At 41.8% G+C, this 16,688-nt stretch overlaps 1 protein-coding gene across 1 annotated transcript; it reads left to right on the top strand.

The window, feature by feature from the left end:
- Positions 1–3,202: 3,202 nt before the first annotated feature.
- Positions 3,203–16,554, top strand: tkta (transketolase a; the record flags this gene model as incomplete). Its single annotated transcript, XM_084062631.1, has 14 exons — positions 3,203–3,309; positions 5,452–5,569; positions 5,832–5,945; positions 6,479–6,576; positions 8,594–8,785; positions 9,793–9,911; positions 10,069–10,265; positions 10,892–11,056; positions 12,849–13,005; positions 13,862–13,992; positions 14,136–14,219; positions 14,490–14,583; positions 15,195–15,317; positions 16,221–16,554. The coding sequence occupies 14 exons, from the start codon at positions 3,203–3,205 to the stop codon at positions 16,406–16,408; spliced, it is 1,887 nt and encodes a 628-aa protein (XP_083918757.1). The 3' UTR covers positions 16,409–16,554.
- Between the last annotated feature and the right edge of the window lie 134 nt (positions 16,555–16,688).

Below are 16,688 nucleotides of genomic sequence, written 5' to 3'. Positions count from 1 at the left end.
AAGAATAGAGTAGAAAGTGTGCACAGGCAGTGGTGGAAAGTAAGTACATTTAAGTAAGTACAAGTAAGTACATTTATTTATTTATTTAAGTACAATTTTCAATACTTTTACTTTTGCTCCACTACATCTCTGAGACAAATATTGTACATTTACTCCACTACAATTATTTGAAAACTTTAGTTACTAGTAGTTACTGATTACTATTACAAAACGTATATTAACCACTTCAGACCTATTTAAACTTTGGCTATTTGAAAATAGCCAAAGATCTACAATTATTTGAAAACTTTAGTTACTAGTAGTTACTGATTACTATTACAGAACGTACATTAACCTCTTCAGACCTATTTAAACTTTGGCTATTTGAAAATAGCCAAAGATCTACAAGCTCACAACACAATGAGTACTTTTACTTTTGGTACATTCAGTATATTTTGATGCCAATACTTTTGTATTTTTAACCAAGTACATTTTGAACACTGGACGTTTACTTGTAACAGAGTATTTCTACATGATGGTATTGATACTTTTACTTAAGTAAAAAGCAATTTGTACTTTTTCCACCACTGTGCACAGGGACTATGAACATAGTTGTCCACTGTGACCAGCCTATTTACCGAATATCTAAGATGTGCATCTGATCTATTGGTAATAAATGAAAGCAACCTCTTCTGTTAGTGTTTAGTGTTAGGTGTTTTATGATTACTAGGATAATGCCATTTTGTTTCTTCAAACATCCACCACTCACGCACATCCCCTACTTATAATTTCAAGGACTGTTGTTCTGGATTGTACCACAGATCCATTTGTATAGACTGATAGATAGACTGATATACTTAGTCATATGAAAATAGACATAAATCTACATTCCATTAGCTCTTCACCAGTGCACTAAGGTTTTTGAAGCACACACATTTTCAGTTTTTCTATTCCTATATTAATGACACATTTGTGAATATTTTTCACAATATTATACAAGAACGCGTAAGTCTTATCACTCCCCACCACTCAGATTTTTGTGACTCTACCGTATTAGCCTGTATTTAGTCTCTTCCAGATTATCTGTTTCTACATATTGTGAAGGGATTAAAAAAATCCATTGGGCAGATGGTAAAAAGGGCAAAGTTTCGACCAATTTTGTCCCTACATCTTCCATGCACTTTCAGATACTGATGCATGTTGGAAACAGGTCAAATGTACTTCCAAAGTTGTCCCCCTAGATGGCAGGCATACCTTCTACTTTAAAACAGTCACATGTCAGATATTATGTGCACATGAATGGACATCTTGGTCCAAATGTTCCATTCTATCCAAATATTTGACGGTAAAATTGTGCAATGAATTTCACTGTCATTTCCTCCCACAATTCTTATTACTATTCATCGGAATACAATACAATAAATAGTATATATCTGTTCTATAAATTCTGATCTATAAATTAAATTAAGGATAAGATTTTAACCATTTTTAATTATATTGGTAAGTAATCCTCAGTGGCAAAAGAAAATACATCTATCTAGAAACGATAATAGCATCCGTGGTAGAAGACATGCTGGTTTAGTGGCTATTAATCTCTCAAGAAAGGAAAAAAAACGGCAGAGAGCGCTGTTTTTTCCTTTTTTTTTGACGATTGAGTTCCATGTCTGTTCCAACATAGATATAGAAACCTAGATACCTCATTGGCCTCTGCAGTTCATTGGTGCGACCTGTATCACGGCCGCCATTTTGGAGAAGGCAAGCCTCCTGACTGCTGGCCAATCACAGCGCGTCTTTTCCGGGACTTGGCAGAATCTAGTTGTATAAAAATATTATTTTATATTTTTATACAACTAGATTCTGCCAAGTCCCGGAAAAGACGTGCTGTGATTGGCCAGTAGTCAGGAAGCTTGCCGTCTCCAAAATGGCGCCCGAGATACAGACGCCTCAGAGCCGGAGGAGGCGTCTACCTTTATACTGTACGCACTGTATGTGTTCCAAACTCTGGGTCATTCAGAAGACAGGTTTAGCGGATTGGTGCAAAATATTACGTCTGAGGACTCTAGCAGGAGCACTCATCCAATGTCACTTTGAGTATGCATGCACCTCATGGTACTATAGCACCACAAAGGCCTTAAAAACAAGTCTTCAGACATCCCAAAACAAACTGGTCAGGCTACTGCTTGGCCTTACACCTACAACTCATTTAACTCCTGCTCATTATGCTATAGGGTGGGAGTACAGCAACTTGCTATGAGCCTGGTCTACAAGACACCCATGTACCTGTCAAACTACTATACAGTTCTGGACTTGTGCTCTTCTATCACCCTCTACTGCTTACTGGCTTTTAAATGTCCTGTATGCAATTCACATTGCACAAACTGTACCTTTATTAAACTTTAATTTAAAGAGTGAGCAGGGTAAGGTGCAAACGATGCATCTGCTAGCTCAAATTAGCTCACCTGCAGACCTTCATTTAGTCATTTCTTTCTTCACTTCACGTCCCACTGAGAACAAGTGATGCCCTGACCAAAGACACTGTGTGTGTGTGTGTGTGTGTGTGTGTGTGTGTGTGTGTGTGTGTGTGTGTGTGTGTGTGTGTGCGTGCGTGCGTGCGTGCGTGCGTGCGTGCGTGCGTGCGTGCGTGCGTGCGTGCGTGCGTGCGTGTGTGGTCAAGAACAAAGAACAGGCACACATCAGGGTCTGAGTTATGGGTTTGGACAGTGAAGCCACAGACAATTGTGGTTTGATGCGTCAAACGTCCTCCCTCCTCCCATCCATCCATCTGCCCCCAACCACACCCCTCCTGCTGTGACCCTCCCCCCCCACCCTTCCCCTTAGTACAGTAACACCCATCCCACGTCACCGGGCTCCCCCTCCTTTACGTGTGTTTTTGTGTTGTGTGTGTGTGTGTGTGTGTCACTGTGTGCGTATGTACAGTATCTGCACGCACGAAAGGATAAAACCTGCTTGTTCTCCTTTGCATCCCTCTCTCTGCCACTCACACACACACCAGCCGGGTGCATCTCTGCCAGGCCAGCCCTTTAACTCCCACGCACTCACACACACACACACTCACACACACACCCACTCACCCACTCACACACATACGCACACACACTCATACACACACATTCACACACACACACAGCATACCGTCGTTGTTGTTGTTTTGTTGTTTTCACCCACTTTCTCTGGGGCTGTGGTGCTTGAAATTTTTGGCTTCATGGAGGACTATCACAAACCTGACCAGCAGACAGTGCAGGCACTGAGGAACATCGCCAGCCGCCTCCGGATCAACTCCATCAAGGCGACCACGGCTGCAGGCAGTGGGTGAGTCTCTCCGCTACTACTGAAGCACATGATGGAGCACATGCATGGACAAGTTCACTCAACTCAACACCATCCAATGCGCAAAATGTTAGTCTAGGCGCAAAAATCTGATTTCGTGCAAATATGCATATTTGCACACCTATACTGCACACACTGTGCAGTCCTCTGTGTTAATTTAACTCTGATAATGTATTAATTTATACATTATGATATCTGAGATTTCTGTACAATTTATACACTGTCAGTGTTGCAAATGGATTAATTAGTGCAGGAATTTACTGTGCATATTTCTAACTGCTCGCTCTCTCTCGCTCTCACACACACACACACACACACACACACACACACACACACACACACACACACACACACACACACACACACACACACACACACACACACACACACACACACACACACACACACACACACACACAGATACGCATGCTAGTGAAAAGGAACAGCATGTACCGCCTTTGTTCTCATGCTCTGTTAACGGTATAAAATGATCATGAGTTGTTTACTGAGATGAGACCATTTAGTGTATCGGAGGGATAGATATAAAATATTGTCTATCCATGTTGTGTAATAAGTACTGTAAAGTTATAGTAATATTAAAGTTATTTAAGCTTTTATATATCATATTATGCATAATGTAAATAATTGTAATTACTTTCACAAAGCACAACCCCTAATGATGGACAGATGTTAGACAGATAGAGATATATGAATATAACATATTATATATAAATAATATATTATTTTCGGAAGTCACCCATATGTGTTCAGATTTATGAGCATTATACTCAAACATATCTTATACCCTTCTTTTGTTTTGGATTTCCATTGTATTTGTTTCTGCCGTTTGAAGAATAAATATTTTTATTTTGTTTTAATATCAAGATGAATTGAAATGCAATGACCTCAATGTCTCATCGTTTGGTAGCTGCATGTTGCACGTATAGATATGCAGACTGCACGTGTGTTGGACACATGGCCCCAGTGGGAACCATATTACCATGCATACTGTACTGTATGCTCGCCTTTAAATGCCTCTGGTAGAATCTTGTTGTTTTGTGGAATGAGATTTTAGGAAACAAAATTGGTCAGAGTGATGATTAGGAAGAACCATTAATGTTCTGTGTAGGGGTTTGGCGATAAAATCATTTGGGGTCTGAAACTGAGACCCCAAACTTCCAGTGTTAGTTTAAAAAACGTAAGTAACCATTGAAAATAAGTTTTAGTGGTTCATAGTGGTCTACTTAAGTGTTTTGTTCTAAAGAAGTATCAGTATTTTATCAGTGTCTTTGATCAGTGATAAAAGAGGCCTATACATACTGTAGTCTAGCGTAACCGCAATAAGCGTAGCCACAGCTCCGCCTACTCTCTTTCTCAAGCGAAGTAGGGTGGAGCTGTGAAAAGTCTGCCTATGCGAGACTAATACCTGCTTACTTGGTTTCAAATCAGTGCTACATGGTGCCCTCTCTGGATGGTTCTATATGACACCTGGAAGCTGACTTTATGGGAGGCACATTTACTTATTATGGTAACTATTTATTGATACAAAAAAAAAGAAAGAAAGCTCAACCAGTCGTTGCAGAACTTGTTATTTTTTATTTTACACTCAACGACAGTATCAATGGTAATAAGACACAACAAAAGAGTAAATCTGACATGATTTGGAATCTTTCCAAACTATTCTTCCATCTGGGGCTTCAAGAAACGCAGATCGCAAAGACATTATGCATGAAGTTTGCTGTTTAAACCTGAATTTACATTTTATTACACAATGTGATTTGCTGGTGGTCATTGAGATCATACAATGTATTTGGCCACTGATGGCTTCTGTCTGCACTGTTGGGGTGATCTTGTTCTTGACTTTGATATTTGCTAAATAATTAAAAGCTTAAACATTTGAATGCAAAAGGTCAATTAAAATGCCTTTTAAACCAATGCCCTGTGCATGTGGTGTGTGTGTGTGTGTGTGTGTGTGTGTGTGTGTGTGTGTGTGTGTGTGTGTGTGTGTGTGTGTGTGTGTGTGTGTGTGTGTGTGTGTGTGTGTGTGTGTGTGTGTGTGTGTGTGTGTGTGTGTGTACACACATTGATGTAGATATTTGAGTAACAGAAGCCTATTTCCTGCAGGCACCCAACATCATGCTGCAGTGTAGCAGAGATCATGTCTACTCTCTTCTTTCACTCCATGAAGTTTCGCCCTGAAGATCCCAGGAACTTCAACAATGACCGCTTCGTCCTGTCTAAGGTATTAAATGTTTCATGTGTGTATATAACAATGAACAGCCACCCATTAGGGTCTGAGTGTATTCTCATACTCATATACATACATTTTTGTAAAATTTGTACTTTTTTACTCAAGTCAATTTTGATTACCGGCCTACCAAAGTATTTTTTTCATTGCAGTATTGATACTTTTACTTTCGTGAAAAATGTCAGTACTTTTCCCACCACTGTGTGTATCAGTGTTGTCTGACAGACTATGTGGTTGTGTATCCGTCCTCATGCAGGGTCATGCCGCTCCTGCCCTGTACGCCATGTGGGCAGAGACAGGCTATCTGAAGGAGAATGAGCTGCTCAGTCTGTGTCAGGTTGACTCTACCCTGGAGAGCCACCCATCGCCTGTGAGTGCTGTCCCTGTGAGTGTCCACTGTCTGCTACTCCCTCAGCCCCCTCACCCCCCAGCACCCAGCATAGCATGAACATTCAAGATTGCTTTATTTGTCTTTTGTTTCCCATCTGCAAGCAGCTTTGGAAAAAAAACGAAATTATGTGTCTCCTAGTTAAAGACAGCAAAATCATAAAAGAATAAAATAAATAGTGCAGAAAAATACTACTACTACATTTTTTTTAGAATTCATGTCATAAAATACAAGCATAACCAGATAAAAACAGTACAAAAACTGAATGAAATTCATCTATAGAGTTCATCTCATCTAATGAATAGGAATGCATACCTCCCAAGTTCATATACTGTACTATCTAGTAGGGAGTATCATGAAGTAAATATTAGCCTTAAGTCAACTGTGTGTGTGTGTGTGTGTGTGTGTGTGTGTGTGTGTGTGTGTGTGTGTGTGTGTGTGTGTGTGTGTGTGTGTGTGTGTGTGTGTGTGTGTGTGTGTGTGTGTGTGTGTGTGTGTGTGTGTGGCAATTTCAGAGGCAGCAATTTGTGGATGTGGCCACTGGCTCTTTGGGACAGGGGCTTGGTGTAGCTTGCGGAATGGCTTACACTGGGAAGTACTTTGACAAGGCCAGGTTAGAGTTCACACACACACACACACACACACACACACACACACACACACACACACACACACACACACACACACACACACACACACACACACACACACACACACACACACACACATGGGCTTTTTTTTGGTCGCATTCCTAAGCCAATAATTTCATGACTGGCAGCGGTTCCAGTTGGAGACACAAAGAGGGTAAGGGTAAAGGTTAGGGTTAAATTATTGGCTTAGGAATGTGACAAAAACAAAAACATATCCATGAATTCAAGTCTCCATGGGGTGATTAATCAATAGGAAAAAAAAAGTTTTTTGGGTGAACTATCCCTTTAAGCCTGGTCTTTTCTTTTATCTAATTTTGCAGGTTCTTCCATGTATTCGGGTGGTGAAGGTTTTTTACATTTTTTATTGTACAGTGAGACTATTTGTGGGTGTGCAGCGTGGCTGCATGTTCAGCTCTCCCAATTCTTCTGCTCTAATAATCACAGCCCCGGCAGTCATGAAGCCTAATTTAGTAGGACGGTGTCGCTTCCAAAACAGGAACTGATCTCCGAGCTAACGTGTCGCATAGGGCTGTCACCGTTACAACATTTAAGTTGACGATTCATTGCCACACACAATAATTGCGATTAACGATTTAATTGTGTTTTTGGCATTGAACATTGGAACATATGAATACAAAAAAAAAATCAGTTTGGCTTTTAGGCTTTGTGAACAAAAGTTGCAGAAGGCAGATATTATGACAAATAACTAAGACAAATAAATAAGAAATCAATTTTTGGTTGTTTTTTGACAAAGCTTGTAGATCTGCTATTTTCACATTTCTTTTATGTTTTGAAAAATGTTGCATATGACATGCCCAAAATAGGGATGCTAGGTTGAAAATGGTTAAAGGGATAGTTAACCCCCGAATGCCTTTTTTCTATCTATTAGTCACATGGAGACTTGAATTCATGTATATCTTTTTGTTTTTGTTGCATTCCTAAGCCAATAATTTGATGACCGGCAACGGTTCCGGCAGGAGACACAAAGAGTCTCCTCTGTGTATCCTACCGGAACTGCTGCCTACCGGTCCGCTGGTCATCAAATTATTGGCTTAGGAATGCGACAAAAACAAAGCAATATCCATGAATTCAAGTCTCCATTGGGTGACTAATCGATAGAAAAAGATTCAATTTCTTTGGGTGAACTATCCCTTTAATCTATGTTAAAATACTATGGGCTCGGTAAGACGGTGCTGTGTGTGATGTGTTTCAGACAAAGAAGTGAGGGTCAATAATCGTACCAGTCAGCCACTCCCAGCAGGGCTACCAATCCATTCTGTCAGATTAGGGAAAGTGGACCAATTTGACTGGAAAAGTGTCAGGGAGCATTAGCTTGCAACATGACACTTCTCACTAACACACACACACACACACACACACACACACACACACACACACACACACACACACACACACACACACACACACACACACACACACACACACACACACACACACACACACACACACACACACACACACACACACACACAAACAGTGGTGGAAAGTAACTAAGTAGATTTACTCAAGTACTGTACTTACTTAAGTACAGGTATTTTTTTAGTTATTTTTTACTTTACTTGGGTTTACTTGGATCTTCAATACTTTTACTTCTACTCCACTACATCTCAGAGGCAAATATTGTACTTTTACTCCACTACAATTATTTGAAAATGTTAATTACTAGTTAATTTTTATATATAGATTATTATTACAAAACATACACTCACCATTTCAGCCCTACAGTATATACTTACAACGCTGCGTTGTGAGCTTGTACTGTAGATCTGCTATTTCCAAAAGATTTTTATACATGCTGAACTAACAAAATTACTTTTACTTTTGGTATATGTTGATGCCAATACTTTTGTACTTTTACTCAAGTACATTTTTATTACTAGACTTGTACTTGTAACAGAGTGTTTCAACAGTACATTGCAGTATTGGTAAAGTATTGTTTTGTTTTCCACCGGTCCTCAGCTATGATGTCTACTGCCTGATGGGTGATGGCGAGCTGTCAGAAGGCTCTGTCTGGGAGGCCATGTCCTTCGCCTCCCACTACCAGCTGGACAACCTGGTGGCCATCATGGACATCAACCGCCTGGGCCAAAGTGACCCGGCACCACTGCAGCACCACCTGGAGAAATACCAGAAACGATGCGAAGCTTTTGGGTAAATAATTAATGAGAGAGAAGAAAAGTTATATATGAGCGTTTCAGAGGGTGGTGTGTGTGCAGGGGCGTCACGGCCATTCACTGTGCGTACGACACCCTCACCTCTCACAGATCCGTGATTTCATACCCCCCACTTAAAAAAATAAATAAATAAAAAAGATAATAAATCGGTAAAATCAGGCAAAAATAAGAATTAAATAACCTAACCCTAACCCTAAAACCGAAATAAAGTAACCATAACGCGAAAAAAAACTAACAAAATCTGCCCAAAAAACGCACAATTTTGAATAGCCAAAGTGTAAAGTAAGGGGTATAGTCCACCGAAAGTCCATCCCCCCCACCTTCTGAGAGCCCGTGACGTCCCTGTGTGTGTGTGTGTGTGTGTGTGTGTGTGTGTGTGTGTGTGTGTGTGTGTGTGTGTGTGTGTGTGTGTGTGTGTGTGTGTGTGTGTGTGTGTGTGCGTTCACAAGTTTGTGTGCATGTGTGCAATGCATTTGTGTGAGTGAGTGGGTGGGTGGGTGTGTCTATTGTATGCTACTTCACCCTGAAGAAGACATACTCTGTCAAAACATTGGTGTCTTAAATCATTTTACAAAGTTATTGCATCGTGACTACGAGCTGTGCGACCTCTTTTCTTTGAAATATGTTTTTCTTGGGGGTGCCCGCTGCCCTAGCAGTCCAGGCGCAAACCAATGCAGCCTGACAGTGTGTTGCGGGTTCAAATGCCAATCCCGACGACCTTTGCTGCGTGTCCTTCCCCGTCTCTCTCTCCCTCTTTCCTGTCTCGACCTACTATATACTGTCAATAAAGGCCAAAAAGCCCAAATGAGCCCAACATGAATCTTTTGTATGCTCAACATGAGTCTGCGTACATGAGGCACACAATACCACATACAAAGTGATCGCTGTGTGCCTCAACAACACCTCTGGGGTGTGTGTGTGTGTGTGTGTGTGTGTGTGTGTGTGTGTGTGTGTGTGTGTGTGTGTGTGCGTGCGTGTGCGCAGCTGGCATGCCATCATTGTGGACGGTCACAGCGTGGAGGAGCTGTGCAAGGCCCTGAGCCAGCCACGCCACCAACCCACCGCCATCCTGGCTAAAACCATAAAGGGCAAGGGCATTCCAGGTACTTCAACGTCTGTTGATTCTCATACTCATCCATTCTTGTACAAGTACAATGCCCTCTATATTCAGCACACATTCTGAACCAAAATGATGCATCGTCAGCCAGCAAATCCAATGTGTTCATTTAATGATGTAGTGTTTGTGTTTGGTTTTCAAAGCTGCAGAGGACAAGATGGGCTGGCACGCCAAGCCTCTGCCCAAGGACATGGCAGAGGTGGTCATGAAGGATCTGCAGAGTCGCATCGTGAACAGCAGCAAGCGGCTGTACCCTGCTACGCCCATGGAGGACGCGCCGCCCGTTAGCCTGAGGAACATCAGGATGCCCAGCGCTCCAAGCTATAAGTCTGGAGAGAAGGTATAATCGTCCAATGACCAGTGGTGTAAAGTAACTACGTGTACTCAAGTACAATACTTAAGTACATTTTTGTCTCCGCCGTATTTTTTTACTTTATTTTACTGGAGTATTTCAAATGTTCTGTACTTTTACTTTTACTTCTGTACTTTTACTACATCTCAGAGGCAAATATTGTACTTTACCTCCATTACAATTATTTGAAAACTAGTTACTTTGTAGATTTTGATTATTATTACAAAACATACATTAACCACTTCAACCCTATATAGGCTACATTTCGGCCATTTTTAAATAGCCGATCTACAAGCTCACAATGCGTCGCGATAAGTAAAACATGTCAGTACTTCTTTCATCACTGCCAATGACCCACCAGCACATCAGTGCTCGCGCACACACACACGCACGCACACGCACACGTACGCACGCACACACACACACACACACACACACACGCACACACACACACACACACACACACACACACACACACACACACACACGCACACGTACACGCACACGCACACGCACACGCACACGCACACGCACACACACACACATAGACGAAAGGAATAACAGATATTCACCCATTAAGTCAGTTATAATGACTGATTGATTTCTCTCTATAGATTGCCACTCGTAAGGCGTATGGGATGGCCATCGCCAAGCTGGGCCGTTACAATGAGCGCGTCGTGGCCCTCGATGGAGATACCAACAATTTCACCTACTCTGAGATCTTCAAGAACGAGCACCCTAATCGCTTTGTCGAGTGCTACATCGCTCAGCAAAACATGGTACAGTATGACCTCTCCTTTACCCAAACACATGCATTCGGCCTATTTTCCCCAAATAAAATGTGTTCAAATGTGACGAAGAAAGGATGATCCGTTATTGCAAGGTTTCACATTCAGTTTAGTCTCCATCAAGCTCTCTCTGCAGGACGGTGCCTTGCATGGTTTCCTCCGCCTCCGCGCTGTAGAAATGCAGTCCATTTTACCATTTCTCTGAATCACACGTCTTCACGAATATTCAGAAGTGGATTTTCCACGTAAAGCTCCTCTCTGAGTCTCTCTTCATATCCAGTGCTGATTTGCTGAAAAGTAAAGTACCCTCTCCTGCCTCTGATTGGCTGAGTCCACCCACATGTCTCTTGTCTGTGTGTCTGAGGCTTGGATGATTAAATAATGCATTGGGTGTTCCATCCATGATGCGGGTGACCCACTTTACAGCGCACCGCTCTGTGGTGTGCTGCAAGGCAGCTGCTGCCTATGGCTGGCCAGCCTCCATCTGATCTCGTCCCTGTTTAGTTGACCCTAGTAGATTAACATTTTTGGGAGAGACGATCAGGCCCTGCTGGATTTAATGTAGCAGCGCCAATCTAGGTCAGGCGCATGTGTGATGTGAAGCCGTTATGACAGTTTTTGGAGGTGAAATATTAATCAGTGCAGAGGGTGGGGCCATCTGGCTGGATGCACCACAGTTCTCATAATGTCGCATGTGCAGAGCTGCAACAACCTTCATTCAAAATGCCCAAATTAGACAGGCTTCAATGAAATTGGTAGTGAAAGTGAGGCATGAACCTATACAATCAAATGTTTATAGAATTTTTTTTGTTATTGAATGGAATCAACTATTATAGATAATTGAAGTATAATGTAACCTTACTAATAGATCAGTGGTTCTCAACCATTTTCATATCATGGTCCATTATTTATTCAGCATTTGAGCCACGGACCACCATCTGATGAGGTTTAGCCTCTCAGACCCAAAACGTCGAATATTTTGTTAAAGTTGGATACAATTTTGTCAAAATAACAATTCCTCTACATTCTCTAATTGTGTAGACGTCTTGTAAATTAATTAATGCAGATGTTTAACAATAATTTAACTCTTGAGAGCGTAAAATGAAACCATTACGGGTCCATTTGGTTTCATTTTACAATCTCAAGAGTTAAAGATCTATAAGGGTCTATTTGGTTACCAACTCTCCATCATTTAGCTGGGGACCACCTAGAACCCCCTCAAGGACAACTGGTGGTCCCTGGACCTGGTTGAGAACCACTGCTATAGATGGGAATGCTTCAATGTTCAAATTAACAAATGTAATTTACAATATTTGAGTCTGATAAAGCTCTGTAGCATCACTTCCACACTTTAAAGGAATTACCTATGGTCAGTTTTTGCAAGCGATTCATGGTTGTTGTAGTTTCCTTTGGCAATCTTGATCATATTTAGACACATACAGGAGATGAGCTCAGGGATTGGGGAGGCCTTTCAAGACAGGAAAGAGGAAATGATCCGAGGAGGAGGCATGCCAAAGATTCCACTCATACGTGACAGTAAAGCTTCTGAGCTTTGATAGAGGCTCTCCTCCTCACTGAATCGCGACTCTCTACTAAACTTGAGCTTTGGTTCAAAGAAGCAGGATCCATCCCTTTTATATGACATAGATGCAGGAGATTTCTGACCCTTTGGATGTTCATCTCAAGATCAAATGTGGGGGAATCATAAGAATTCATCTGAAGCACTAGAAAATTATAATAATAGCCTTCCATTCCTTGACTCATGCTTATTCATGTCCTATAGGTCAGTGTTGCCACGGGCTGTGCCGCCCGTGAGAGGAACGTTGTGTTTGCCAGCACGCTGGCCTCCTTCTTCACCCGCGCATATGACCAGCTCCGCATGGCTGCCATTTCAGAGAGCAACATCAACCTGTGTGGCTCCCACTGTGGCCTGTCCATTGGTTAGTAAACCCTCTCTCTCTCTGGTACACACTTCAATCCCTCCCATCATGTTCTGCACCGACAACTCTCACGAAAGACCCTAAAACACCAATGTTCACCATTTCCCAATGTAACAGGAAGAGTGGGCACCTCGATGTAAGATTGGCTATTTTTCCCAAAATGTTAAAAAACTAAATATTTGGTAAAGCAAAAGGAAAGCAAAGTATACATGAGAACATGCTTGAACATTCGCCAATTAAGGCCTAATATAGCTACAATATGGCTACAAAACCTGTATATCCAATCATTTTGGGCATAAACACAATAAATGTAGGTAATGATAATGATGTACCGTGCATGTTCCCATCATGTATACTTTACATTACTTCCGACCATTTTTCTTTTTTCCCCTACATTTTGGACAAAATAGTCAATTTTATATCAAGGTGCCCACTCTTCCTTAGTGCCCACTCTTCTTGTATCCCTTCCCAAAATCCATTCAAAAGAGACCCTAGTCTCACACCCTCCTCTATGGAAATGAGTCACAAAAATGAATGTTCTCTGTGTGCGCGCGTGTCCTTTCTCTCCCTTCCTCTAATGTTGTGTTTTCCTTATACCCCTCACCCCTCACCCCTCACCCTCTGCTGGTGTGCTCCTAGTTCTCAGCCTTCCCCTCTTTCACCTTTCCTGTCTGTCCTGGAAGCTGTCACCAGGGAACCAGGTGTCCCTCTGTTAGTGCAGGTACACTGCATGTCTATGTCTGGACACCTGCATGCATACTGTTGTAGCTGTCAGTTGACCCATGGCCACTGGCCAATAGATACTATTCGTGGAGTGGTGATGTGAACAAAATGAGAGTCTTTCATGTATTTCCAGGAGAGGACGGTCCCTCTCAGATGGGACTGGAGGACATGGCCATGTTCAGGGCCATTCCTACGGCAACCATTTTCTATCCCAGTGATGGTGTGTCTACTGAGAAGGCTGTGGAGCTAGCTGCAAATACAAAGGTACTTAAAACCTACACAAAGCTAGGTGGCTTCCCGAAAACATATTTATGTGACATTATCTCTTCATTATGAAATAACTCTTTTGATATTGAAATATACTGTACTAATCTGTTTTACCTTTTGTTATCCTTTTGTGTATGAAGGGTGTTTGCTACATCAGAACTAGCCGCCCAGAGAATGCCATCATCTACAACAGCAATGAGGACTTCCATGTTGGGCAGGCCAAGGTAGAACAAAAGTGTTTTATACCACTTAAGCCCTATTTTATACTCTGCTGCCCAGCGACAATAGCCGATGTAGCTCACAATGCATCCTGATGTTATGTGTTGTATGTCTGTTATTTGTGATTTTTCTTTTTAAGTATTTCACCTATAATAATGACATGCCCCAAAATAGAGATGCCAGGTTGAAAATATTTTTTAAATAAAGGAGATGTGAGAATCTGGGGTGATGTGTCCTCCTGCCTGACTGTCAGTATTTCCTTTCCTTCTCACCAGGTGGTGTACCAGAGCAAGGAAGACCAGGTGACTGTGGTGGCAGCTGGGGTCACCTTGCACGAGTCTCTGGCTGCAGCTGAGCAGCTCAAGAAAGGTAAAGTCTGAGTATATAGGTACAAAGAGCGCTTCAACCAGTTGAAGGTAGAAGGGCTCGTCTGTGCTCAACAGGGACAACTTGAATCAGAGAGAATAATTCCTGGGCACTTCAGGAGAGACTACCCAAATAAAATACTGGAGCACTCGACTGGTTTGCACGTATTTATTATTTCCTCAGAGTCAAACGGGAAAGTCTGAGCATAATAGCCTACAAATACTGTATTAGACTGTGTAAAGAATGATGACCTATGGCAAAAAACGTAAAACAGCACTGAACTGAAGTGTACACACTGCAAAGGTCTGAGTGTCAGTTTACTTAAGAGTTAATTAACGTACGTTCTTTAATTAAAATGTATTTTTAAAATGCTGATCTAGTCCCGAGCAGTAATATTAACTGCACCTCCCTTCAGCACAAGCTTTTCAGTCAGATTTCTCACATAGTTTTCTCCAACCAGGTTTCAGTGAGCCCTGTGACAATCAATTCATTCTACTGTGGAATTATTTTTAAAAGTTGCTTTAATCAAATCTTTATTTCTTTGTGATACTAGCTAAAGCTTTAAACTTTTTTTATTTATTTTTAACAATAGCCTACATGATTGTTTTTTTCAGAGAGGATCTTCATTAGGGTCATTGACCCATTCACAATCAAACCACTGGATTCCAAAACCATTATTGACCATGCCCGCACCACCAGAGGGCGTATCATCACTGTGGAAGATCACTACTATGAAGGTGTGTTTTCATGGAATCTATTAATATTTTAGAAGGATTGCCAGCCTGGTAACCATTACATTTTAGAATTATAGCTACTCATTCTATTCTATATGTGGTTGGGGCCATCTCATTGGTCTCTAGACTCTAGACCAAAACACTCTAGACTCTAGAGTGTGTTGCGATGGCTCATTTCTATTTGCTCAGCGACAGAGATGTGATATGGCGGGATGTATTTCAATTGGCTTAGGAGAAGCGGAGAGTAGTGTGGTGCATGATTTTAGCTGAGAGGAGAGAGAGGAAGAGCGCTGTCAGATTTCCTTGGCTGAGCGTGTGCCCAAGGGGCTTTCTGTGACCTACATAATACAAACAGCTATGCCAATCCAATGTGGGCATGCGCCTGGGCACGTTAACATAGTGGGTGGGGGTGGGCAGCGGCATGGACTGAACCAAAGATATGAGGGGCATTTGTAATCAGCCAGACGTTGAGCATCTAACTGATTTTTACCTCTGGTAAATACAGTGTGGTAAAGTAACTAAGTACATTTACTCAAGTACTGTACTTGAGGTATTTGTTTTTACTTTACTAGAGTATTTCCAGTTTTCAGTACTTTTACTTCTACTCCACTACATCTCAGAGGCAAATATTGTACTTTTACTCCACTACAATTGCTTTAGTTACTAGTTACTTTGTAGGTTTTTATTATTATTACAAAACATACATTAACCACTTCAACCCTATATACATTTCGGCCATTTGAAAATAGCCGATCTACAAGCTCACATTATGTCCTTTATACATTTAAATTTTTGCAGTAATAATCCTTTAAGAAAATACAGAAAGGTGAATGGATCTCTCTGAGCCAGAGAGAGAGACAGTACCCACTGCGTTCTCACTCATGTGACCCATTGATCTTTCCACAGGTGGCCTGGGGGAGGCAGTGTGCTCAGCCGTGGTCAATGAGTCTGGCTTCAGTCTGCAGCGCTTGGCTGTGTCTCATGTTCCCCGCAGTGGCAAGCCCCACGAGCTGCTCAAGATCTACGGCATCGATCGTGACGCCATCGCTCAGGCCGTCCGCAAGATGCTCAGCGGCTCTGCCAACGCCAAGTAGACCTCCTCCTGCCTCACCCAACTGTTAAAAAGAAACAGTATGTTTTCAAGGTGAATATGACACCTTGACTCCCTTCACTGTGAATCCCCTTGTGTGTTAAATAAAGTAATGTGAGTTTGTGCCGTACATTTTGAAGTAAAGTTACACATCTTTTTTTCTTTCATGCATCTGTCACAAAGATACAAACACCCATATCCGACACCCCCTTATCCCTGCTATGCCACAACATCACCTTCTGCTACGATGAGCCAAGAAACATGGCCGGCAGTTTACAGTGGAC

The sequence above is a fragment of the Gymnoscopelus microlampas genome (genome assembly GCF_963454915.1).
Source record: "Gymnoscopelus microlampas genome assembly, chromosome: 7".
NCBI lineage: Eukaryota > Metazoa > Chordata > Actinopteri > Myctophiformes > Myctophidae > Gymnoscopelus > Gymnoscopelus microlampas.
This window is presented reverse-complemented; position numbering and strand designations above follow the sequence as displayed.